This window comes from Carassius auratus, chromosome 2 (assembly GCF_003368295.1).
Source record: "Carassius auratus strain Wakin chromosome 2, ASM336829v1, whole genome shotgun sequence".
In the NCBI taxonomy this organism is placed as follows: domain Eukaryota; kingdom Metazoa; phylum Chordata; class Actinopteri; order Cypriniformes; family Cyprinidae; genus Carassius; species Carassius auratus.
In genome coordinates, this window is record NC_039244.1 from 27,680,259 (window position 1) to 27,702,941 (window position 22,683).

General features: G+C 37.0%; 2 protein-coding genes and 1 pseudogene across 4 annotated transcripts; 1 reads left to right on the top strand and 2 right to left on the bottom strand.

The window, feature by feature from the left end:
- Positions 1–370: 370 nt before the first annotated feature.
- Positions 371–4,702, top strand: LOC113038903 (extensin-like). Its single transcript, XM_026196698.1, has 6 exons — positions 371–1,281; positions 1,587–1,763; positions 1,854–1,972; positions 2,046–2,208; positions 2,291–2,406; positions 2,491–4,702. The coding sequence occupies exons 1-6, from the start codon at positions 969–971 to the stop codon at positions 4,681–4,683; spliced, it is 3,081 nt and encodes a 1,026-aa protein (XP_026052483.1). The 5' UTR covers positions 371–968; the 3' UTR covers positions 4,684–4,702.
- Positions 1,694–22,217, bottom strand: LOC113038908 (protein crumbs homolog 1-like). 3 transcript variants are annotated; one of them, XM_026196720.1, is made up of 9 exons: positions 22,046–22,217; positions 19,532–20,479; positions 16,668–17,218; positions 15,197–15,362; positions 12,970–13,876; positions 12,808–12,849; positions 10,631–10,753; positions 8,853–9,148; positions 1,694–1,781 (listed from the first exon to the last, which is right to left on the bottom strand). In XM_026196720.1, the coding sequence occupies exons 1-8, from the start codon at positions 22,092–22,094 to the stop codon at positions 8,896–8,898; spliced, it is 3,039 nt and encodes a 1,012-aa protein (XP_026052505.1). In that variant the 5' UTR covers positions 22,095–22,217; the 3' UTR covers positions 1,694–1,781; positions 8,853–8,895. The 3 variants fall into 3 exon arrangements, with proteins under 3 accessions (XP_026052505.1, XP_026052513.1, XP_026052495.1); XM_026196728.1 differs by lacking the exon at positions 1,694–1,781 and having other exon boundaries at positions 8,075–8,939; positions 9,042–9,148; XM_026196710.1 differs by lacking the exon at positions 1,694–1,781 and having other exon boundaries at positions 8,075–9,148.
- Positions 4,971–7,984, bottom strand: LOC113038925 (alpha-2-HS-glycoprotein-like; annotated as a pseudogene).
- Positions 22,218–22,683: the final 466 nt, after the last annotated feature.

A 22,683-nucleotide genomic window follows, 5' to 3' on the forward strand; every position in this document is an offset into this window, starting at 1 on the left:
AAATAAACCTATTCCAACCAGAAAACTGATTTTGTTCACTTGTCTGACTTCAAGCGTCTACACATCAGTTTGTAGAAAATTAAGTTTAGATTACAAGTTTATATTAATTATTGTCATTGACGTGTGAGACTGAAGGGGTCGCTATAATCACACAACCTCAGATGACTCGGTTTAATCCTATTGCCGGTAAAATTAGCCTATCTGATGTAAAGAGTTTGTTTTATACGCCACAACATATAATTTGACACTTGAGGATGTCATTTAGTTTTGAAACCAGCAAACGTAGGCATACATACATAATATGAGCTATACTTACTTGCACGCACAGTACTGTAAAAGACATTGTTTCTGAAGTTGTGTGTTGTATCAAAAAGTGCAATATTGTGAAATATTACAATTTAAAATAACCATTTTCGATTTGAATAGATTTTAAACTGGAATGTATTCCTGTGCAAAGCTGTATTTTCAGCATCGTTACTCCAGTTTTTAGTGTCACGTGATCTTTCAGAAATCATTCTAATAAGATCTCCAGAGATCTGTGCACGCCCCTGCTTTTGATCAAATTAATGCATCCTTGAAGGATAAAAGTACTGGGGGGAAGGAAAAGAAAATTCTTACTGACTCTAAACTTTTGAACAGTAGTGTATAATGTTACAAAATCTTTCTAAAAAATAACAATTTGTGAAAAAAAAGAAAGAAAGAAAAAACTGTTTTTGAAAAAAAATTCTTACTGTCCAAAACTTGACCAGTAACGTTAGTTAAGTCACACACACACAAATAGGTGGATAAGCTCACATACTCATGCACAACCCTTCTTTCCCCTCACTAGGCTTTTTAACAGGTGTCTCTGATTTGCCAAACGTGCCCTAATTGTAGACGTAAGATCTTGTATATTTCAGCTGCTCGAGCTGACCCCGGGTTTCGCGACACTACAGTGGTGTGGTGCGTGTGCAAAACGGCCTTGTCGAATGGCGTTTAAAGCGAAACCAATCCTGACGTGTTGTATATTCATTCGGCTTAGCTTTATTACAGTTAGTGGTTTTGCGGTATTTCATGAGGGAAAACGGTTTGATTCAGCGGGATATTTTAATAAGAATGCACGAACAATAGAGTCATTTGATCGAGGGGACCAGAAGCCGAAATCTGCAGCACAGGTTGGGCGTCTTCTCATTTGGCAAGACCAATCTTCAAAATCACATGGTGGTGGTAGTGTCCGGTTTTCTTCGGACTTCAGTTCTAACAATCAACCCGATGAGAACACAAACCAATCGGAGGATTCAGGTAAAAATGTCCCTGTGATTTGCTTAATTAATTTGTATTTATTTAAGTCACTAAATTATAGAATAAAAAATGTTAGCCTGAATGCACTGCAAGTATCTTTGGATAAAGGGTCTACTAAATGCATGCATTTAAATTGAATTTAAAATGTTCAAATATTAGGTCGTTTCTGAATGAATAGATGGATACTTGCAGCAGTTGCTCAAGATGTCTTTGATCCTTGCAAAGAGATTGTTTTTAATAGCATGTTAACTATTCCAATTTGGAGTTGTCTTTCTGTTCACCTTTTCTGCATCTTCTTTCAATAGGCTGGATGAAGCTGCAACATCTTGGGGAACAGGTTTATGGTCTAAACACCCTGTATACTCCATCAGTGGAAAGGCTACTTGGAATGAAACCCAAGGTGGATTGTGTTGGAGATTTGATGAAATTGACAGTTCATGGACGAGAGGCTCCTTTTGGGTCCAACTTTCTTATTGATCGAGGTTTGCTTCTCCATTGACCTGATTAAAAAAAAAAACAGTACTTTATTTTCATTAAAATATATATATATATATATTTTTGTTCTTCTTTAGGAAGCATCCCACCGCTTCCATTGGTGCATTTGCCCTCGGAATGTGGTCATATTTTTTTGAGAACATGGAGAGACTTTGTTTTCACTATACCATATAATGGATGTTACGTATCACAAGAGGTTTGTTTATATTTTGATGTAAATTTGAGTATAGCATGTATGATCTCTTCTAACTTCCCTCCTTTGTTTTCAGAGAGACACTTTTGTTCTTCCTTTACTTTGGTGGGGATTGCCTGTGAAAATGTCTTGTTCCTCCCTGACCTCGACAGAAAGTGAGCCAATGGTCTCCTGCTACAGTAATGGTATGATTGTGAGGCTGAATAGTAGAGGAGTTTCTGAAAACCTGAAGATCAAAGGTAAAACAAAGGTCCATGCTTGTTTACATAGGTTAATGTGAGCTTTACAGGTATAAATTTAGTTAATTCTGCTTAAACCTAGGAATGAATGAATGGCAGCCTCTTCTGAAAGTGTCTGCTAGATGTGGATACAGCCTGGTGTCACATCCAGAAGGTGTGGTCATCCATGCCCCATATATGCCATGCATGGAGCCAAAGGTATTAAACATGATCTACATTTTTACCTGAATTTCATTCAGTCACTCATAATGGAATACACTAACCTTTTGCCTTACTTTACAGGATGGGATGTTCACTTTCAGCATGGCAACAGAGAGTGAGTTTAATCTGTCCTGCCCAGCACTGTCACAAAGTCTTCCTATAAGTGCACCTGATCTTGCACATGAAAATGAACTAATTTCTGTACCTCATGCTCTGACTTCAACAACACTCCCTCCCACCACAATTTCTACAACTACTAAAATTACTCCACCAAAATGGGCACCAACAACAAGTTCAACAACTTCCACAAGTTCAGTTCAGAAGTTGGCTTCTCCTCCCTTCCCTCATTACATCCCTGGCCAACCTGTTCCTCCTAGTTACCCTTTCCTCCTTTTTCCTCCAAACATACCACCAAAGATTCTACCTCCAGGTCCCAAAATTGTGGGTCCTCCAACTGCTATTACCAAAAGGCCACAAGCACAGGTTTATACAAAACGTCCTCAAACTTGGTACCCTTGGTACCCTAAGCCCAGCTTGGGACTTACCCGTGATACCAGTCATCAAAGTGCAGCTGGGTCACATTATCCAAGAAAACCTTTGATGGTCCCAATCACTCCCCTACTAAAACCAACAGGTAATCCTCAAGATCAGTTGACTTTCACCACAAGCATGGTCCCTCCTTTGCAGTGGGTGCCTTTGTATCCTCCCAGCAATATGATACATCCTTTATATCCTGGAAAACCTGAATTTGTGTCTACCTCCTCAGCAGTCTTTCCTCAAGTCCCCTACCGGTCTCATCACTCCCAAATCATACAAAGACCCTCTGAACCACATTCTCCACCAAAACCAGAGTCTAAAACACCTATACCTGCCCCTACAAGAAAAACAGGACCACAGCTCCTCCAATCTCTGTGGTACAAACCCTTCCCACCACATCGTTTCGAAATGCCACCTGTTCCTACAAAAGTTCTACATAGTAAAACCATTTCGACCTATGGGGCTGTTACTTCCAGTGCAACAACGTATTCAGAAGAGCCTGAACAAGCTTTAAAACCAAAAGCTTTTGTGCTTCCATACAAATCGGATGTTAAGTGTCCTCCTATGAACTTTCAATTAGCTTTAAGCCCAAGCACTGATTCTACCCCTTCACTCCCCAAACTTCAAGTTGTTCACACCCATACCCCAATAAAGGCTCCATCAACTCTAATTAGTTCATCCCATGCATGTTCTTTTCACTGCCAAACTTCCTGTTCCGGACCCCCTTCAATTGTCTACCACCACCACAACCATCACCATTTTGGTCATCCTTTTCAAATGTCTAAACTTGACATTTCAAGTGTGACCAAAATCAAAGGCCAGATGTTGTCATCTCCTTTTGAATCTCCTGGTTCAAATCTTCTTTCCCTTATTCAGGCTATGGGTTATAATCATGGCCAACTTTCCTCTCAACATACAGCTGTACCACCAGCTTCAGATTATACAGCAATGCAATATTTGGTGGAGAATCCCCTCTTTAAGGATACCGATGCCCCTGTTACTTCACAGTATTTGACCGAGCCAACCATGTCGCCCTACATTTTTAGGAAGTTGGAATCCACTGCTCCTCCTCCACAGTCTACAATGAAACCTGCGAATGTTGCTCCCGTTATACATCCTTTGGGACCTTCTAAGCTGCATTCTAGACTCTTACAAAACAGACCAGTTGCTGAACCTCTTGATTATTCAGACCGAAGCCCAGACCCAGCAGTGAACCAGCCTGAGATAAAGCGGTATTTCTCCCCGTGGGGCCATGACACGCAGCCAATGTTAGTTGCTCCAAATAATGTTCCCTCTTTTGAGGAAATGGTCCAACATGACATTTCTTCAAAACCTACAATGCCTCCAACCAATGGCAAAAATGTGTTTATGAATTACTGGTATCAAGCTTATAATTCGAATGCCAAGCCCTCCATGTCTAATTTTCCCACAAAAAACTCTTTTACCCAGATGCTATTGCCTCCGCTATCCAATAATCAAATCAAATCGTCAAATTGGTCTCCTCAACCAGAGCAAAGTCATGGTAAGACCCCTCCACTACAACAGATTTTTCAGCCCTTGATGCAGTTTCACAACTCTGTGCCAGTAATCAGCCCTGAGCTGCATTTCCCTCCAAATGGAGAATCCATCCAAATTCCAGCAGTTAGGAGGCCAAGATTATTTGAGACTCACTGGGTTCCTGCTGTTCAATCTAAAAAGGATTCGGAGATAGCTGGAAATGGTGCTAACTTGCAATAAAAGAGTTTAAGTGGAAAAACTGTTATTGGATTTTCTTTTTGGTTGTCACACTGTTTTAAATTGGTGTTATTCATCAGGCATATGAAATGTGTACAAGAGGTTGAGGATGGTTTGAATGTTTATATCAGCGTTCCTGTAGAGCCACTTTCCAGCAGAGTTAGAGTTGACTTTCCAGCAAACCAGATAGCAATGGTCTGTGTATTCGGGGTTATCTCTACCAGAAACCCTAGGTCACTTTCTTAGAGGAGAAAGTTACTAAAAAAAAAATGTATGTGCCCATACCTCAGTTTGCCTTCAATCTGACAATGTTTTTATTGTAAAATGACAGTTCAGCAGAGTTAATACATTTTGAATGGGCTCCGTATTAGAATGGGAACATTACCTATGATGCACAAAATTGCATTAGAAAAACACCATTTATAAAAAAATACAAAAAAATCTGTGTCTCACTTATGAATGTTGTATAGGCCCATTTAAAATATACAGTGTCCATGAACAGACTTTTTCCTCGAAGCCATTTCTGTGAAGAGTGTGATAAAGATATGACTCCCATCCTGTGACAGAATGACATCAATAAGTGATCATTCCTAATGGGAGATGATCGGTGAGATCTTACGATGAAAATCCGCACAAACCTTTTTTTGTTATTGAACATTTCAAACTATTTTCATAATTTGAAAGGTGAAAATGCTGCTTATTATAAAATGTCCTAAACACAGATTCATTAACAGTTACATTTTATTACACTACCACAGTAACAGGCACAGCCTTTATTGATTAACAAAAAGGGCAGTTTTGTTTATACTAGTGACCTACTGCACTTACTAGTTTGGTGGCTACCTCAGAACAAGATTAGTTAATGTCATCCGTATATGGTCATGAAATTTTACCAGGTCAGAAATGTTTATTTTTTCCTGGACAAATGGGAGCGAGGAAAACCGGCTTTAAAAGAACAGGTGTTTTTTCTGACGGTGCTGCATCTACTGCTGGCCCTTCTGTTGCAGGGACCTCCCTCTTTACAACAGCAGCTAGCTTTGGCACCACCTCAACTGATTCGGCTGATTCAGAGGATTCTGCCGAGAGCAGGCCGCTGGCCGAGGGGTCATGGATTGCTGTCAGCTTGTGATGTTTGAGGCTGTGGATGGAAGGGTTGTGCTGAGGTCCAAAGGTGTGTGCATGCAGAAGTTTTTGGACTTGCACTGTGGCGTTGCTTGCTGGATCCACAGCTTGGGTCTGTCATGAATAAAATAATAATAAAATTGTATAGTGTGAGTAACTTTAGCTTAACCTGAGTTTAAGGTTTCAAGGTGATGGATGTAATTTATATGCCAATATTGGTACCAAATGGAAATTTGGTCTATTTGGTGGATGAACTGCGCCAGTCATGTAATGTAAAAATAATAGAAAAAATACAACAAACTTAACACTGCAGGTTGTGTCTCTGATTTAATATAAATCCAATTACTGATTAAAAGCAGGCATTGCATTCTCAACATGAACAGATTTTACATTGTAAGTGCACATTGTGTTAATGTGAAATAATAAAGAGATATTTACTGGGCCAAAGATTTTGCAGTCAACATCATTCAGTTTGGCAGAACCTTCAGCTAGACAGAGGCCATGGATCTAAAAATAGTCACAGATATGGATTAGACATCAACATGTAAGACGGTTCAACCCATTTTGCTTCTGTAATCTGATGTTATTTCTAAACAAAAGAGGATATTAAAAAATGTAGGACGAGACTTGATTTTATGTGTGGGATTTGATCATAAAAAGCAGCCATGCAGAATGGGACGGGTGGGGTTTAAAAATGAAGAGGGCCTGGTGAAATCATCTGAAAAGTAAAGTCACCTCAAAGGTTTAGCAACAATGTCCTATGCACAATAAACCAGGAAAGTGTTTTCAGAAATTAAAAAGAGGCATTTGCTTTTAATGTTGACTTTGACACACAAAGCCAAAGTTTTTCTCTCTCAAAGATTTTTCAATTTTCTTACAGCAACATTGTGATTCTGAGGAATGCATATATCATCATCTTGACTTGTGCAGTTTGTCCCAATAATGGCATATTCTGCAAAGTACCGGGGTCCACCACTGGCAATCTGTGGAAAAAAAAATCAGAAAACAGCACCACATGTCTATTGGGAGCTTTATCGTCTGAAGATAATTTTTAGTACTTCATGTTCATTACCTGGGATGTTATGCGTCCAATTTCAAGGAGTGCAAACTTTGTGTTTAGAGTATTATTTTTATTGAAATAATCTAAAGAGGATGCAATGAGTTGGAGGCCATCGGTGTCATTTAAACGAACGAGTTGAGGGCAGCCTAAGCATTCATTTGATTCTAGACACAACAACAAAAAACATCTCCTCTCTGTGATCAGATCACAAGTGCATTTGTTTTACAGTGCTCTTTTGTCCTCTTACCCGTCTCAGTTTTACACTTGAATGCCACAACAGACAGACCTTGAGTTGTATTTGCAAGTACAAAATCACAATCTGCCTCAACTGCCTAGAAGAGAGCCAAAAAGATACTTGATTCATTGCAATATAACATTTCTAAAAGTACACATAAATAAAGTTGGCTCTCACCGTATTAACTTTTTGTCTGACTGGACAAAGGCTCACTGGCGTTGGATCCAAGACATGACACGTAGTTTCCAGAAAATCCAACTCCAGATGATACGTATCCGCTTGAAGTGGCTTCAGAAAGACATCTGAATCTTAAAAGCCCCATTTATACCAGTGATAAAATGTGCTAAGTGATGATTTTGATGTAAAAGAAACCTTTTTGAATTGTAGTGTAGCTATAAAACCATTAGTTTATAGAGAAAGTGTGCATGTGTAGCTGGATGTTATGGTTCGTCCATTCCAGTGGACAAAATTATCATGCAATATCATATCTAATTTTTTTAAGCCAATGTTACCAACTTGTATACACCATTACACAAGCATTATTCATGATTATCCATTATCTTACCATGGAGACGATCTTGATTTCCTCAATTTGATTGAGGGCATATTTGTAACCGTGTGTGTGTTGAGCATTGAGGAAATCCTGTGCCACCAGAGCAGCTGCTTCAGCCTCCGGGGAATCGCAGGGAGGGAAGCTAACGCTGGGCATCACCCCCTGCGCCCGTGACCCCATTACCAGGAGCCCGACAACAGTGAGCGTAGCACAGAGCTGCATGCTGAACAGTAATAACCCAAAATCCTGAAGCGAATATGTGGACAGAAGGTAACCGGGTTTGCTGTATATATATGACGTACTTTAGTCTTGACCACATGGCCAATGTAAAGACATTGTGGCTTCTGTTACGTAAATGACTCCAATGAACCAACTTTGGGTGCCAAAGTAAACGAGAAGCAGGGGAAGCAGGGGTGCTTTTAAACTTTGACCACGTCCTTGATGATAAAACTAACATGAATGGAGCCTGAATGAAAACATCCCGCTTCCCCTCCAGTCAGGTTTTTTGAACGAGTTCACAATAAGAAATAATGCATTTTCAACTAATATAATCAGAAAAGTAAAAGCCTTTGATTTGACTAACGTTTTTGTAAAAGTTTGTCAGATTTCAACACTTACTTTTATACTTCTAAATAAAAGATTTTGCTGTTTCTGGTGCTTATCAATACCCAGCAATACAAAGCAAACATAACATCATGCAAACTTGTTTTTCTGAAGTGACTCTATTTGCCTGACTATTGCGGAAATCCAGTTCGACTACTGCACAGTGGTCTAAAAGTCCAGGATTAAATATTGAATCCAGAAAAAAAGAAAAGAAAAAAGCATTTAATCATGTGCAAATCCATGCTTTCCTTATCATCAGAATATGACAGCATTTCATAACATTGGGCTTTATACATATTATGATTAACCGCATTTGTTCTAGTGTTGTGCATGTGTTATGAGAACATTTTCAAAAAAAGATATTTATGAGGAAAAAGAAGGCACATGTAAAGCCTTTCACTGTCAGATGCTACAATGTGTACAGATCTGAGTTTTTTATTTTTATATTATTGTTCTAAAATGTTTCATTTTCTCCAAATTATTATTCAGAATATGCTGTTTAAAGTGCTCAACTAGCAGACAACAAATCACATATTGGTATTCTCAATTAATGTTTCTTAACTACATTTTGTCCAAGGATTGCGACTTCCCATAATGACCTTTCATAATATTTTGCATCCTTCAGCCCACATGCTTCTGGTCCTAGTCATCATTGGCTGCGTTCCACTCAACCTCTGGGTCATCATCTAAACGCAAGATCAGGTATGATAACAGCTGGAAGATGTTCTGCCACAGGAGCAGGAACACATAGACGTAGAAGTCACTGACGTCGATCTGACAGTGGTCACCTGCAAAGCTCATCTCGCACACACACTGGAACCTGTTGATCAGGTTGCGGCAGAAGCCTCCATTAAGGCAGGGGTCAGATGCACATTCATCCAGCTCCAGCTCGCACCTGTCGAAGAAAATCAGTCATTCAGATGGAAAGAAGACCATCTCATGACACATTCCAAAAAGTAGGCAGAAAAACTAGATTACATTTTCTGAAAAAATGTTGTAGCTCTCTCCTTCTTTACTCGTCCATGGGATTTGTTTTCTCCTTCTGAGAAGCCTGATTGCTAATAGCACACGTCTCTTTGTTAAGCTGCATTGTAACGTGTCATTCATGTCTATGTACAAATAGTGCAGGACTTGTTCTGTGTTTATTCAAGTATTATCAATAATAATAGCTTTACTATAGCTAATGTTTCCTGGCTTAGAAAGAACCACTAAGATCATTCAGGCCAAATTTTGAATGCACCCATTCAGAATGAGACATTAGATAGTCCTTAAAGTGAAATGGACTATTACAGTCAACATGTGTGTGCTAGGTATTTTTATGCTATTCATATATATATATATATATATATATATATATATATATATATATATATATATATATATATATATATATATATATATATATATATATTAGGGATGCACGATAATATCGGCACAACATCGGTATCGGCCGATAAAAGCTTAAAATGACCATTATCGGTATCGGCCGATATGAATATTTCTGCCGATGAGCCAAACCGATATTCTCCAAGTGAAATAATTGACCTGTTTTTCAGATGTGAATGTCTGTCTACATTTGTAAAATAATAAATTTATGGTAGAATCAGTACAGAAGAGATACATGGATTTCTCTTCAGTAAAATTAAAGTTTAAATATATCAGTATATATTTGTAAATATATCAGTATATATTTGTATATATATCGATATCGGTATCGGCATCGGCCAAAATTATTTAGAAAATATCGGCATATCGAATATCGGCCAAAATCCAATATCGTGCATCCCTAATATATATATATTTGTATATTTATTTGTATGTGTGATCAGAAGCAACAATTAAGACAATTATAATGTTACAAAGAATTTCTATTTCAAATAAATGCTGTTCTTTTGAGCTTTCTATTCATCAGAGAATCCTGCAAAACAATCATAGCTTCTGCAAAAATATGAAGCACTACTGTTTTCAACATTGATAATCATAAATGTTTCATGAGCACCTGTTACGTTAATGAACTTTTGTTTCCTTATTTGGTCATCTTCCTTTTCTTGTTTTGGTAATTGATTATTCCCCACCTGTCTCCAGTTCCCTCATTACCTCCTGTGTATTTAAATAGCCGGTCTGTTCAGTTCTCCCTCGTCCTTGAATGCTGTCTATGTATATTTGTGATTGTTTATGCTGTGATTGTGAAGTTAATGTAATATAGTACATTGTCTGTAATCTCCTTCGTTATCCAAACTCCTCATTTGTTCCAGATCCTGCTCTAGCACTTTGTCTTGCGTTTAGCATACACCCCTCTTTTGTAACAGCACCAAATCAGCATATTAGAATTATTTCTGAATATTTGCAACCTATTCACTGTGATAAAGGTACTTACCACTGTCCAGTGAATCCAGGCAGACAGTCACAATTATTCTCTACAGAAGAGCAATTCCCACCATTGAAGCAACTGTAATTCCATCTCTCATTCCCACAGAAAGACACAGGAAGTTTAGGGTATCTAGAGAAAAATGTGATAAAAGGAGAACACTTTTTAAAGACATATTCTTGTTAATAAGTAAGATACTACAATTATATAAGCAACAAAGATTCTAATAGAGAAAAGCATATATTACAGGTTTTTATTTGCAAACAGTTTGTGAAAAGACTATAATGTCCAAATTCACAGTGTTCATAAAACAGCAGGCCAAAAGTCCCTGGATGACCGATACTGAGATACTGAAGTGCATATCTGATCATGTGTTTACTATCCCATGAGGTCACGGGACTGGAGTTGTGAGTGGCAGTGAAAGTGATGCAACTGTTGCCAAAAGTCACGACAATGACAACGTGATGAACATGGATTACAGTCATACTACACACATTCATACTTCATAGAACATTTTTATTAATTATCAGACATTGTCTTACAGTAGGGATTATTATACTTGTGGATGCAAAGGAAATTATGATCACGTGAGGGACCCTTGCTAACATGTAAATAGAGCTGTTCATTTAAATATTAATTGATAGGGTTATAAGAACAATACATTGTCCCCTAAACAGTGTTGGGGAAAGTTACTTTTAAAAGTAATGCATTACAATATTGCGCTACTCCCTAAAAAAGTAACTAATTACGTTTACTTAGTAAATTTTTATGAAAAGTTATGCATTAAGTTATTTTTGTGTTACTTTTTTGTTACTTTTTAAATATGAGCAGGATTGTTTTTAACATAGTATGTTCTATTTATAGCAAATGCAAAAAGTGTAATGAATGAACCTCAAGCTGAAGGAAAAGTAAATTCATGTCTGTACAGGAGAAGACGGTTCAACACTCTTCAGCAATAAAAAACTAAAGTTTATCTAAAGTCATTTTTGCTTATTAGTATGGATGAACTGGATCATCGAAGGTCAGCAGAAAAGACATTAGTTAATAAAATGGGATTAGATACATTTGTGTTATTTAACATTTAATTATTGCAGGTTCGCAATCTATTCTGAGTTTGCATTTCACTGTTTTAATTCATTTTGATGAATACTAAACGAATACTTTTTTTCATGTGGGATGAATTAATGCACATTCACATTTAGTCTAGAACTGCATCATGTTCACACAGTGCACACAACCCCTCTGTACTTCCGATTACTCCCAATATGGGCACAGGAGAATTGTTAGTCAATAAATGGGAAAACAAAGTAAAGTAGTTTTGAAAAATAACTCTAAGGTGACGATGTTACAAAGTAACTACACTAATCAGCACAGAGTCAAGTTAATAAACTTACTATAGGGTTAAGGCTAAGGTAAGGGTTTGGTTTATGGTTAGTTGCTTGTAATTATACATAATTTTGCTGTTTTTACACAACTCTCTGGAATAGTTGATTCTGATTGGTGGGTCACGACCTTCTAAGGTGGTGCGACCATAGACGGCTTTAGATAAAAACGGAGCGACACAACAAATCCCCGACAGAAAACTGCTGCTGCTTTGTATTTATGACATATTGCCATTAATTTCAAATGATTTTCAACGGTCGCTTTGTCAGATCTAGTGTGGACAGACTTTAGCTGTTGGTGACAACTGTTGCATCCAGTGTTTACATGATTTAATTAATTATTTTATTGCCTTGATTATTTATGTGGTGAAATAATTTATGTGGTGTAATAATTGGTTTGACTGCACCGTTTCCCTTAAATGTCCGTCTACTTTGAAGTTGCTGCTTGCTCACAACTGCTGTCTTCACAGAAGCTTTGCGTGCATAATTCAACTCGAATCAATATTTTGCGTCTAATTATTTACTTATGTGGAAATTAGTCATGTTATAAGTGGGTTAATGTACATCCAGCCAGTTGTTATCTCAGAATAAACCCTTTCAGGCTGATACAAGACCGATCACCCTATCGGGGATCATTCTGAGATAACAACCAGCTGGATGTACATTATCTAGTCAAATCAAATATTTTACTGTTGTAAAATGGGGATGCAATCACCATGTCAGTGTTTATTCTGCAATAACTACTGGTTGGATTTCTTCTAGCCCCCAGTTTGATAATGAATATATATTTTAAGTCAGACTCACGGAAACCTGTCGATATACCATGGAAGCTCTGGAACTCTCTCCCTGAAACAGAAATGAAACATTACATTCATGCACTTCTAAGAAAGTCAGCATTTCAAGACACTGCTGAAGACTTCATCTCTCGAGTTGCATTGCAGTGGTGAGCATAGGAAACATATTCACCTGCAGAAAGGACCCGTCGTGCCTCTTGGACAGAGACATGAGTAATGTTTCAGTCCTCTTAGGCATGTTCCACCATTGCTGCACTTGTGGTGGGCACATATATCTACCTCTTTTTCACAGCGCCTGCCGGTGTAGCCTGCATCACACGAGCACTCGTATCCAGATGAGATCGCTCTGCAGGCTCCGTGAACACACGGGTTTGATGCACAATCATCTACAGTGAATTCACACCGTTGGCCATCCCAATCAGATGGGCAATGGCATTTGAAAAGGTCGAACAGATCTTCACAAACCCCTTCATTTTGGCAAGGGTCAGGCTCACAGACATTAGATCCCCAGCAGCCGAAGTAGGGAGTACCAGAAGTCCTCAGAAACTGTTCTTCCTGGGGTCTGGGCAGGTTCAGCTCCACTTCACTGTAATGTGGCAATGCAAGGCCTCCGATCTCCACCAAACCGACACAGCCAGCGAAGTTACCCTCCGAATCAGGTCCCAAGCCCCCTAAGATGATGTCTACATCTTCTCTGAGGAAATCCAGATTTTCTGAGACTGTAAATGAGATCGAGGGTTTCTCCCAGTGCTCGTCCAGAACTAATCTCCATCTGGATGACTGGAGGACTGAGCTGTCCATGCTGAAGTCTGCTTTGTGCCACTGACCATCATTCACCAGATCCAGGCTGTGGATATATACATAGGAGGTTTGTTGTTTTCCCTGCAGCTCTAAAACCATGTGTCCATCGTGGATGGAAATGGTAATGAACTGAGAATCCCGCTCAGCATGCAGTAGAGTCGCATTCTGCTCCCTGGTACGGAAATGCATTGAAATGCTGCCGAGGTATCGCTGTATTTTTCCATTGCCACGATATGTGATTATGTGGCTGTCACTGCGGAGGCTAACATTGACCAAACCTGCAAAGTGGTCAGGAAAAATGCATCAGTGCATCACATGCATACTACTTAAAAACAGAACAATAAATATATATATACATTTAATCTTTTTCGTCAAAGCTCTTCATCAGTTAACATTTATTTTATTGTTTACTTAATGTTTTTTAATTATTTAAGTTGTAGTTTAGTTAACTATAAAATCCTTTACTATTAAAGCATTTCGTTTTTTTAGTTAAAATTGAGTAATTGGGTCTCAAATTTACTTCAGTCCCTGTTTTCCAGTCCATGGGGCTAGAAAGATCTTAAAGTTACATTGTCACTTTCATGCAAACTATATGTGATGTGAAAAATCGTAAAAAACATTTAGTCTGGCATACAGGTCATATTGAGAAGTTTAGGACAAGCCCACAATGCGACGGTCTCAAGATGATTAAATGAGCTAAAACAACTAAAAATTCAGATATTTCTTATTTTCATTTACACGCCAAACAAGTATAAGAACAAGTTTGCACACTGAATATATGAGAAAACCTAAATCTTGAATTTTAGATCTGGAAAAGAACTGTCACTTAATAAAATCTTATAACTGTTACACTTCACTGCGGGAGGAACAAGGAGACAAGGAGCATGATTAACGATCTTTTAATTTCTTAAAACACAAGGGTAATCCAGCATAAGAGCAAGGACCATCACAGATATGGGTGATGTAGACCCGACAGAGGAGAGACACAAAGACAGGAATTTAAATACTAAAGATAATCACTAGACACAGGAGTGAGACTATCAACATGGGACATGGAACACAAGGAGGGAAAACACATGACAATAACTCAGTGGGCTTATTTATTGGGTTAAATAATTTGATTGAAAAAAATTCCTTATCCTTACTCCTTATTAAGCAAATAAGATAAATCAGACAAGTATTTGCACCTTTCTGTAGACCTTGGAGTTAAAAAGTTTGAGAATCATTGCAGTAGACCTCCAAACTCCAAATTCCTCTATTCGTGTTTATTCACATGAACTGTATCAGGCGATACATGTTTCAGAAAGCGTGAATAAACAGACCCTTATTGTCTTTTTACTCCCAAAGTGTATCCCCTGAACACCATATTACATTTCTTCCCTGCAACATATGGTTATGTCATTAAGGACAAGCACACATGGCGTGGCAAATCCAACAAAGGATAATCTTTCAAGGCTTTTATAAATCCCCAGAATAGCTACACATGACAATTATCAGTTATATAACTGAACTGAGGATAGGTACCATAGTATTAATACTTAGACATCATCAACCTTTTCTTTAACACTTTTAATTAGAATAATTTACATTCGACTTACATTCGAAGCCCTGAGTGTGGGCTTGACACACGGCAGAGGACGGACATGGAGACAGCTCACACCACCTGACCTCCTCACAGCGCTGTCCCGCTATATTGGGTGGGCAGCTGCACGTGAAGTCATCCCACAAGGAGTAACACACACCTCCATGCAAGCAGGGATTATTCTACAACAGATACTCACAATCAATCATTACAGTACAATCTCTCAATTTAAACACTAAAAATAAATCTACTGTCCTTCAATTTCACATAATATTATTTAGTTCTTTAGCAGTGCTTCTTAAACTGCTGTCCCCACACCCATGGAATCTGTGGTCACACTTTATTTTAGGGTCCAATTCTCACTATTAACTTACCATTAACTATGACTTTTGCCTCAATTAACTCCTTATTTGCTGCTTATTAATAGTTTATAAGGTAGTTGTTAAGTTTAGGGTATTGGGTAGGATTATGGATGTCATGCATTATATGTACTTTATAAGCACTAATAAACAGCCAATATGTTAATAATAGACATGCTAATAGCAGCTAGTTATTAGTGTGAATTGGACCCTATACTAAAGTGTTACTAAATCTGTTTCAAACAGAGAGAGGGTATGGATTACCCCTGAATTATGAAGATTGTAAATGATGAAATAATTAATACTATAAGGAACTTTATCACATATTTCTGAATTTTTGATGTTTGCAAAATGTAAAATACAGATTCATCATATTTAGGGAGTTATGTCTAAATGTATGGCTGAGGACAAGCATTTTTATTCCAGAATTCTGAACATTGTGAAATATATAATCATTCACAATATATGAAAATGTATCAGATTTACATCAGTAACATATAAACTTTTTTTTAGAAATGTTATCAAATTGGAAAAAAAGATTATAGTTCAAGTCAAGCATTATTATTCCAGAATTATTAACATTGTGAATGATGAAATAATTTTTCCAAAATATTTGAAGTATCCGAAATATTCAAACATATTAATCATATTTTGAAAGTTTTCGTAAATTGGAAAAAAAAAAATATGGTTCAAGTCAAGCGTTATTATTTGAAAATTATGAACTTTATGAATAATGTAGTCATTCATAATGTATTAATATTTATCATATTTCCAAAATATTTTAAGTTTACAATATATTCAAACTAATTTAGAAAGTTTAACAAATTGGGGGGGAAAAAAAGTATTATTCCAGAATTGTGAACACTGTAATAATTGATTTAATCATTTATAATATTTGATTATGAATCAGATCATTCATAATAGATTTGAAATATTCAAACATACAAATATTGTTGCTGATAATGTGATTGCAATGTTTAACTGAGAGAGTGTTAATTGTTTCTTTTGTGAAAACGTTTGAATATCTGATGCACTTTCATGTCAGTTGGGCATTTCTTGATCCGTGTAACATGCAAACTGACCAACATTTTACACCAGTATCATAATCATGGATCTGCAAATGCTTACAGTGCAGAAGTCGTCTCCAGTACAGCCACGCGTGACTTTCATCGAGCTCTGGAGCCGGTAGGAGCTCACCGGGACACTGATGGGGTAGAACTGCAGGCGTCTGCTGTTTATACGGAGGTCTTGGATACAGCCCTTAAAGTAGCCGCCGAAGGCTAGCGATGCACGGCGACCCGGTAAACCCCCCACATACACCGCATCTCCAGCCTGGACCAGCACACCGCGGATGGGGACGCGGCCTTGGCTCTTAGCAGACATAAACAGGGACAGGGATTCTGGCTCCACAAGCACAGTTATCAGATGAAATTGACCATCACTGACTGTTTCTGTTCCTAGAAGGCTTTCAAAGTTGTTGATTTGAACTTTGACCTTTCCATCCTCTAACCAGACACGAAGATACTGACTGGTAGTGTTGGAGAGGACCAGGAGCAAGCCCTGTGAGCGGCGCGTGCGAACGAACATGGACACGGTGTTACTGTCACCTGGACTGTCTTCTACTGAGAACATAGCGTAGCTCTCCAGATCTTCACTTCCAAACCTTGCAGTCACATACTCTGAGAAAACAGAGTGGACAGCAGCGTAAGAGAAAGGTACAATGCAGAACATACATATACATTTTATTGGTTTTTGACCAAGAAGATTGTTTCTGCGATTGATGTAGTGTTTACATGCTCAATAAGTGATATTCAAAAATTACTTTTAGAGATTATTTTTTAGCTTTTTAAACAATTTCTTATTAAATCAACAAAAATGGGTAACACTTTATAATAACTGCATGCTTTTAATCATTAGTTAAGCATTAGGAAACAGTTAATTAATCATTTATAAAGCATTAATAAACATTTATAAGCAGTTTATAAATATAGATATAAATGCTTTATACCTGATTTAAAAGCATATCTATAATGTGTTTAATAATTGTTTTTTCATTCTTTATTAATGATCAATTTATCATTTCTAAATTAAGTATAGCATTATTTACACACCAGTTATTAAGGAGTTGTCAGTGGTTCATAAGATCACTTAGAAATTGTAAGTAAATGATTAATAAATTATTTAAATGTGCATTCATACATCTTTTTATTCAGACATATAGTAATAGTTACTTATAGTGTTAATAAATGGTTTATTAACATGTATTTCTACTGTAATTCAGGGTTAATTAAGGTAGTTATAAAACATATGTAGTTGTTAGTTAACTATTTTTGTGAGCTCATCTAAAGTGAGGACTATTTATGCCTTGTAAAGCTTTTACAAATTAGATTTAAAGGCTGTTAATATTTCTATGTTCTGTATCACTGTGTTGTGTTTGTTTCCGTTTTTTGTTTAGAAGATAACTGAGCCTTTAAATATCCTTTATAAATGCTTTACAAGCCATAACTAGTCCACACTTTAGATGAGCTCACATAAATAGTTAACTGACCACTACTAAATGCTTTATAACTACCTGCATTTACTACATTTCTTGTGATCTTATGAATCACTGGCAACTCCTAAATAACTGGTTTGTAAATAATGCTATACTTCATTGAGAAATGATAAATTGATCTTATTACTGTCTATTAATGCTTTATAAATTATGAATTATCTGTTTATTAATGCTTAATTAATGATTAATACTGTGCAGTTATTATAAAGTGTTACCCAAAAATGCATATACTACAAACATAAAAACATAATATGCATTAGAAATATTTTGAATATTATGAATAGTATTATCAACAACAACAACAACAAAATATATGCAGTTATGAAAATAGATGTTGTCCACCCATTCCCAACAGAATTTGTTTTGCCCTATGACACTTTTTACATGACACTATGTTTCTTTCTTAACAGGATCCGTCTTATAAAGTTAGCCTGGATTAAATATGTTAATATCACGTTTCTTTAAGACACAGTTCAGGTGTGACTGGTTTTAACCCTCCATATGCAGTCGGTTTGTTTTTGCCTAAGTGTATGTCTGGGTGTTTTCTTTAGCACTCTAATCTCATTTTATGTCTCTGCACTAAGTTTAACCCTCTAAGGGGCACTAAATTTAGCTTCTCTTCTAAGCAGTTTTATCAATGACGTTGCTGTAGAGATAATGGCGACCAGAAAAGATGAATGTTCATTCTAAATTATTTAAAATTCTATCCTGGTTTAATCAGAAATAGGCTACTTTAAATAGTAAAAGAAAAAAAATGAACTTTATTCTCAAGCACAAGATGTCATGAAGTGTGTGTTGTTTTAGATGATAATCCAATAGACATATTTTTCTATGTAAAAAAGCCTTTGGTCATTTTTAGGCTGTCAAACCATAGTGGATCAAGTTCAGTTAATGTGTACTTACTCTGTTAGGACACTTATGTGAATTTGAGGAGAACATCTTCATATCCACTAAAAATCACTGCAACTTAAAAAAAAAAGCCATTGCAAAATGACTTAAAAAGCAAAGTTATATTTATACTTATACTTAGTATATAAGTTATACTTTTAACATCCATGGAATCTTTCCATTGGACAAAGAGTCCTTTAGAATTTAAAATGTTCTTCACACTTGCGTTCAAGAATTGTTCACTGAAAGGTTCTTTGGGGAACCAAAAATGGTTCTTCTGTGGCAAACCCCCTTTTAAAGGCACCTGAATTTGGTTGCAGATGACACTTTAATATTGCAATGGCATTCAAACCTTTCTGAAAGTGACTTAAAGAGACTTAAAGGCCACCAGCAAATCAGTTAATGACATTCTTTAAAAAAAAATATTTTGTGTTCAACAGAGGAAAGAAACCCATACCGTTTTGAATTGCAGAATTACTATCCAAATCCATAATTCGGTTCATTCTATATGCAAACTAACCCAAGTAGTATAATGTAAGCGTGATCTTACCATCTAAACAGTGCTCGCCCTCATAAGGCCGATGGCATTCGCAGCTAAAGCTCCTCCATCCAGTCTTGACACATCTGCCTCTGTTCTGGCATGGGTTTTCCTTGCAGGGGTCCCAGTCACTGCAGCCCTGTTTCACATTCATTTGATTAGCAGGACTCCTCAGCCCCAGTCCGGGCACCACTACGCGTGAATCTAACCACACATCCCTCATACATCCCAAAAAGCCTGAAGCAGTCTCGTTCTCTCCTCTTCCACCTATGTAGAGATTCTGGACCACAGGCAACTCAGACAGACCTGAACCCAGATCAGGCTCTGCTCGATCGATCTGTACTTCCATATGACACATGTCCTCAAGGCAAGACGGGTCTGCAAGACTCAGTCCAAGCATGTTGTTGTGCAGCGAGGCCTTGACCGTGTGCCAATGTCCATCGGAGACCATCGGTGGAAGCTCTAGAAAAACGCTTTCAGTGTCCTGGACTCGCTGCAAGGTATGCCGTACTCTTCCATTCACTAACTCCAGCATAAGAATCTGATCTTCAACTTGGCACTGGAGCAGAGCGGCCGCCGCCTGCAACGTGCGGAAACTCAGAGTGACATTCAAAGGGTCGAAAGCATTAGTGAGTTTGGTTTGGACCTGCATGAATCCAGTTTCTTCAAAGGAGAAGGCAGTGGACGTCTGGCATTTCGTTCCTGTGAAACCCTCAGCGCAGATGCAGCTGTATCGATGCCGTCCTTTGTCCAGGTACGGTTGGCAAGTGGCACCGTTCTGGCACCAGTGACGTTCACAGCCGAGCAGGATTACCGTGCAATACGGCCCTCCATAGAGGTGTCCATTATAGCTCATTTGTGAACAGTGACATTTGTATTGTCCATCCTGATTCTCACACACGCCACCGTTCATGCATGGGTTTATGTCACAACCATTAATATTCTCTTCACTGCAGACTCCTGGGGCAGAGAAGAGAAGAGTTTCAAGACTTTTTACAGTGTCACTGACAAACATTAGCTAAAGGGATGGTTCACCAAAAAATGTTTATTCTGCCATTTATACTCACCCTCATGTCATTTCAAACCTGTAAGACCTTCATTCATCTACATAACAAAAATTGTGGACACGCACACACGCGCACGCACACACACACACACAAACACACACACACACACACACACACACACACACACACAAAACTGCAACTCTTTTTGTCCATGCATTGAAAGTCAAAGAGGTCCAAAGTAAGACTGGACTTTAATTTGATGGACAAAAACATTAAGACATCTTCCAAACTATCATCTTTCGTGTTCAACTAAAGAAAGAAGTCATACTGGTTTGGAATGACATGAGGATGAATAAATAATGATTTTTCTTTTTTTTTTCAATTGCATATTATGTTTTTGCTCATATCAATTTGAGTGAAATGTTTTTAAAAAATCACAAATAATTTCATGGTATGTGGTATGTTCTTAAAAAAAAATTTTTTTTAAATAGCACCTTAAAATATTAAACCTCATGTATTTACAATCTTGAGTTTGTTGGTGAGGGTCCACCTAACTAGCCGCTGAACATGCTCAGTTTGCTCACTGATGATGTAGCTGAATAATTTGTCTTTTTGGGCAAAGTATGGGAACACTTGGCGTAACCTTTACTTAGAACATTTTCACTCAGACATTTTTAGAAAAATTCAAAAATAATTATGAAAATAGGCAAGTAACACACTGAATTAAATGTGACATTTTAAAGTATAATGGCTCTTTTCTGGTAAAACACTCAAAACTAGGCTTAATTTACAACTTTGAAAAAAAAAAAGAGAAAAAAGACAAAAAAAAAAAAATATATATATATATATATATATATATATATATATATATATATATATATATATATATTTTTTTTTTTTTTACAATAAACTTATAAAGGATAAATATTTAAATTAGTTTATACAACTTATTTTGGTGTATAGAAGTACCTAACTTTTACAGTTTGCCTGAAAAGTTCTGAAAGTTCTAAATCATTATTACATGATTTATTAGATTAACATAACAAACTTAATCCTCTTAATTTTAAACGACTGAACTTGGATGTGCAAACAGGAATATTTTTGAGTTTATATTAGTCCAATAAAATCACAGATCAAAGTTGATAGACACAAAGTTGATAGTAAGTCTACTGTTAAGAATACTATTAAGTACTCTCAAGTCTCAACTGTGAACTTCAGATTTTTATTTATTTAATTATTTATTTAGATTGTGTACTGCATGAAAGATTTTTCACAATCATACTAGAACGGGATGAATGATTTTTGGGTAAAATCTTTCGATTTACTTAAATTATCTTGCTATAATGGAAGCAAGACAACCAAATATCTTTCTTTTTCTATTAAAATCACATTTGTGAGGATTTATGGAACAAAAGCATTATGCATTCCAGGTTGCAATTAGTTTCATCAATGCCATTGAACATGCACATTTGTAATCCATAAGTATGCAACAAGACAACATTGTAATGAAAATTGTTACCTGCATTGAGCAACACTACAATCCAGAAAGAAGTGCCCAGCCTTGACATGATTTTAGTTATAAACCGACTAAACAGGCAGGAGACCTAAAACCAGCCTTTGTAAAACACCATAACCCTCAGAGACTTCCTTGGCTCTTCCTCATTCATCTGTGTTTAGGATGGACTGACTTCTCAGTGGGTTCACCGCTACCCTTGGGATTATGGTAATGCACTTACATGTGTAATGAACTGGTTTGAGGCCAGGGACAGGAGCCATGGCTAATCTGAGAGAGCTCACGCATCTTCACCTCTAAAAACGACTCAAGACAGATCTGAATGAACTTACTAACCATTCTTAGACAGTAGAACTCTATTATAAAGGCATAACCTACTATTTAGATTTCAGTGCTAATTAATTTTACATGTGAGGAATAGTGAAGAATAAACAGTATCAGAATAACACAACTCGGCAAAAAAAAAAAATAGATATAAGCATTTTAATATAAAGCCTTTGATCTTTGGGGCATTAGTTTTTAAAACTTCTCAGACACCTTACAAACTGTAAATGATCCATATATAATTTTGTGCAGAAATGTAAAAATGATGAAAATACATAGGTATTTAAAAGAAATTTCTAAACGTTGTACAGGAAATTAAT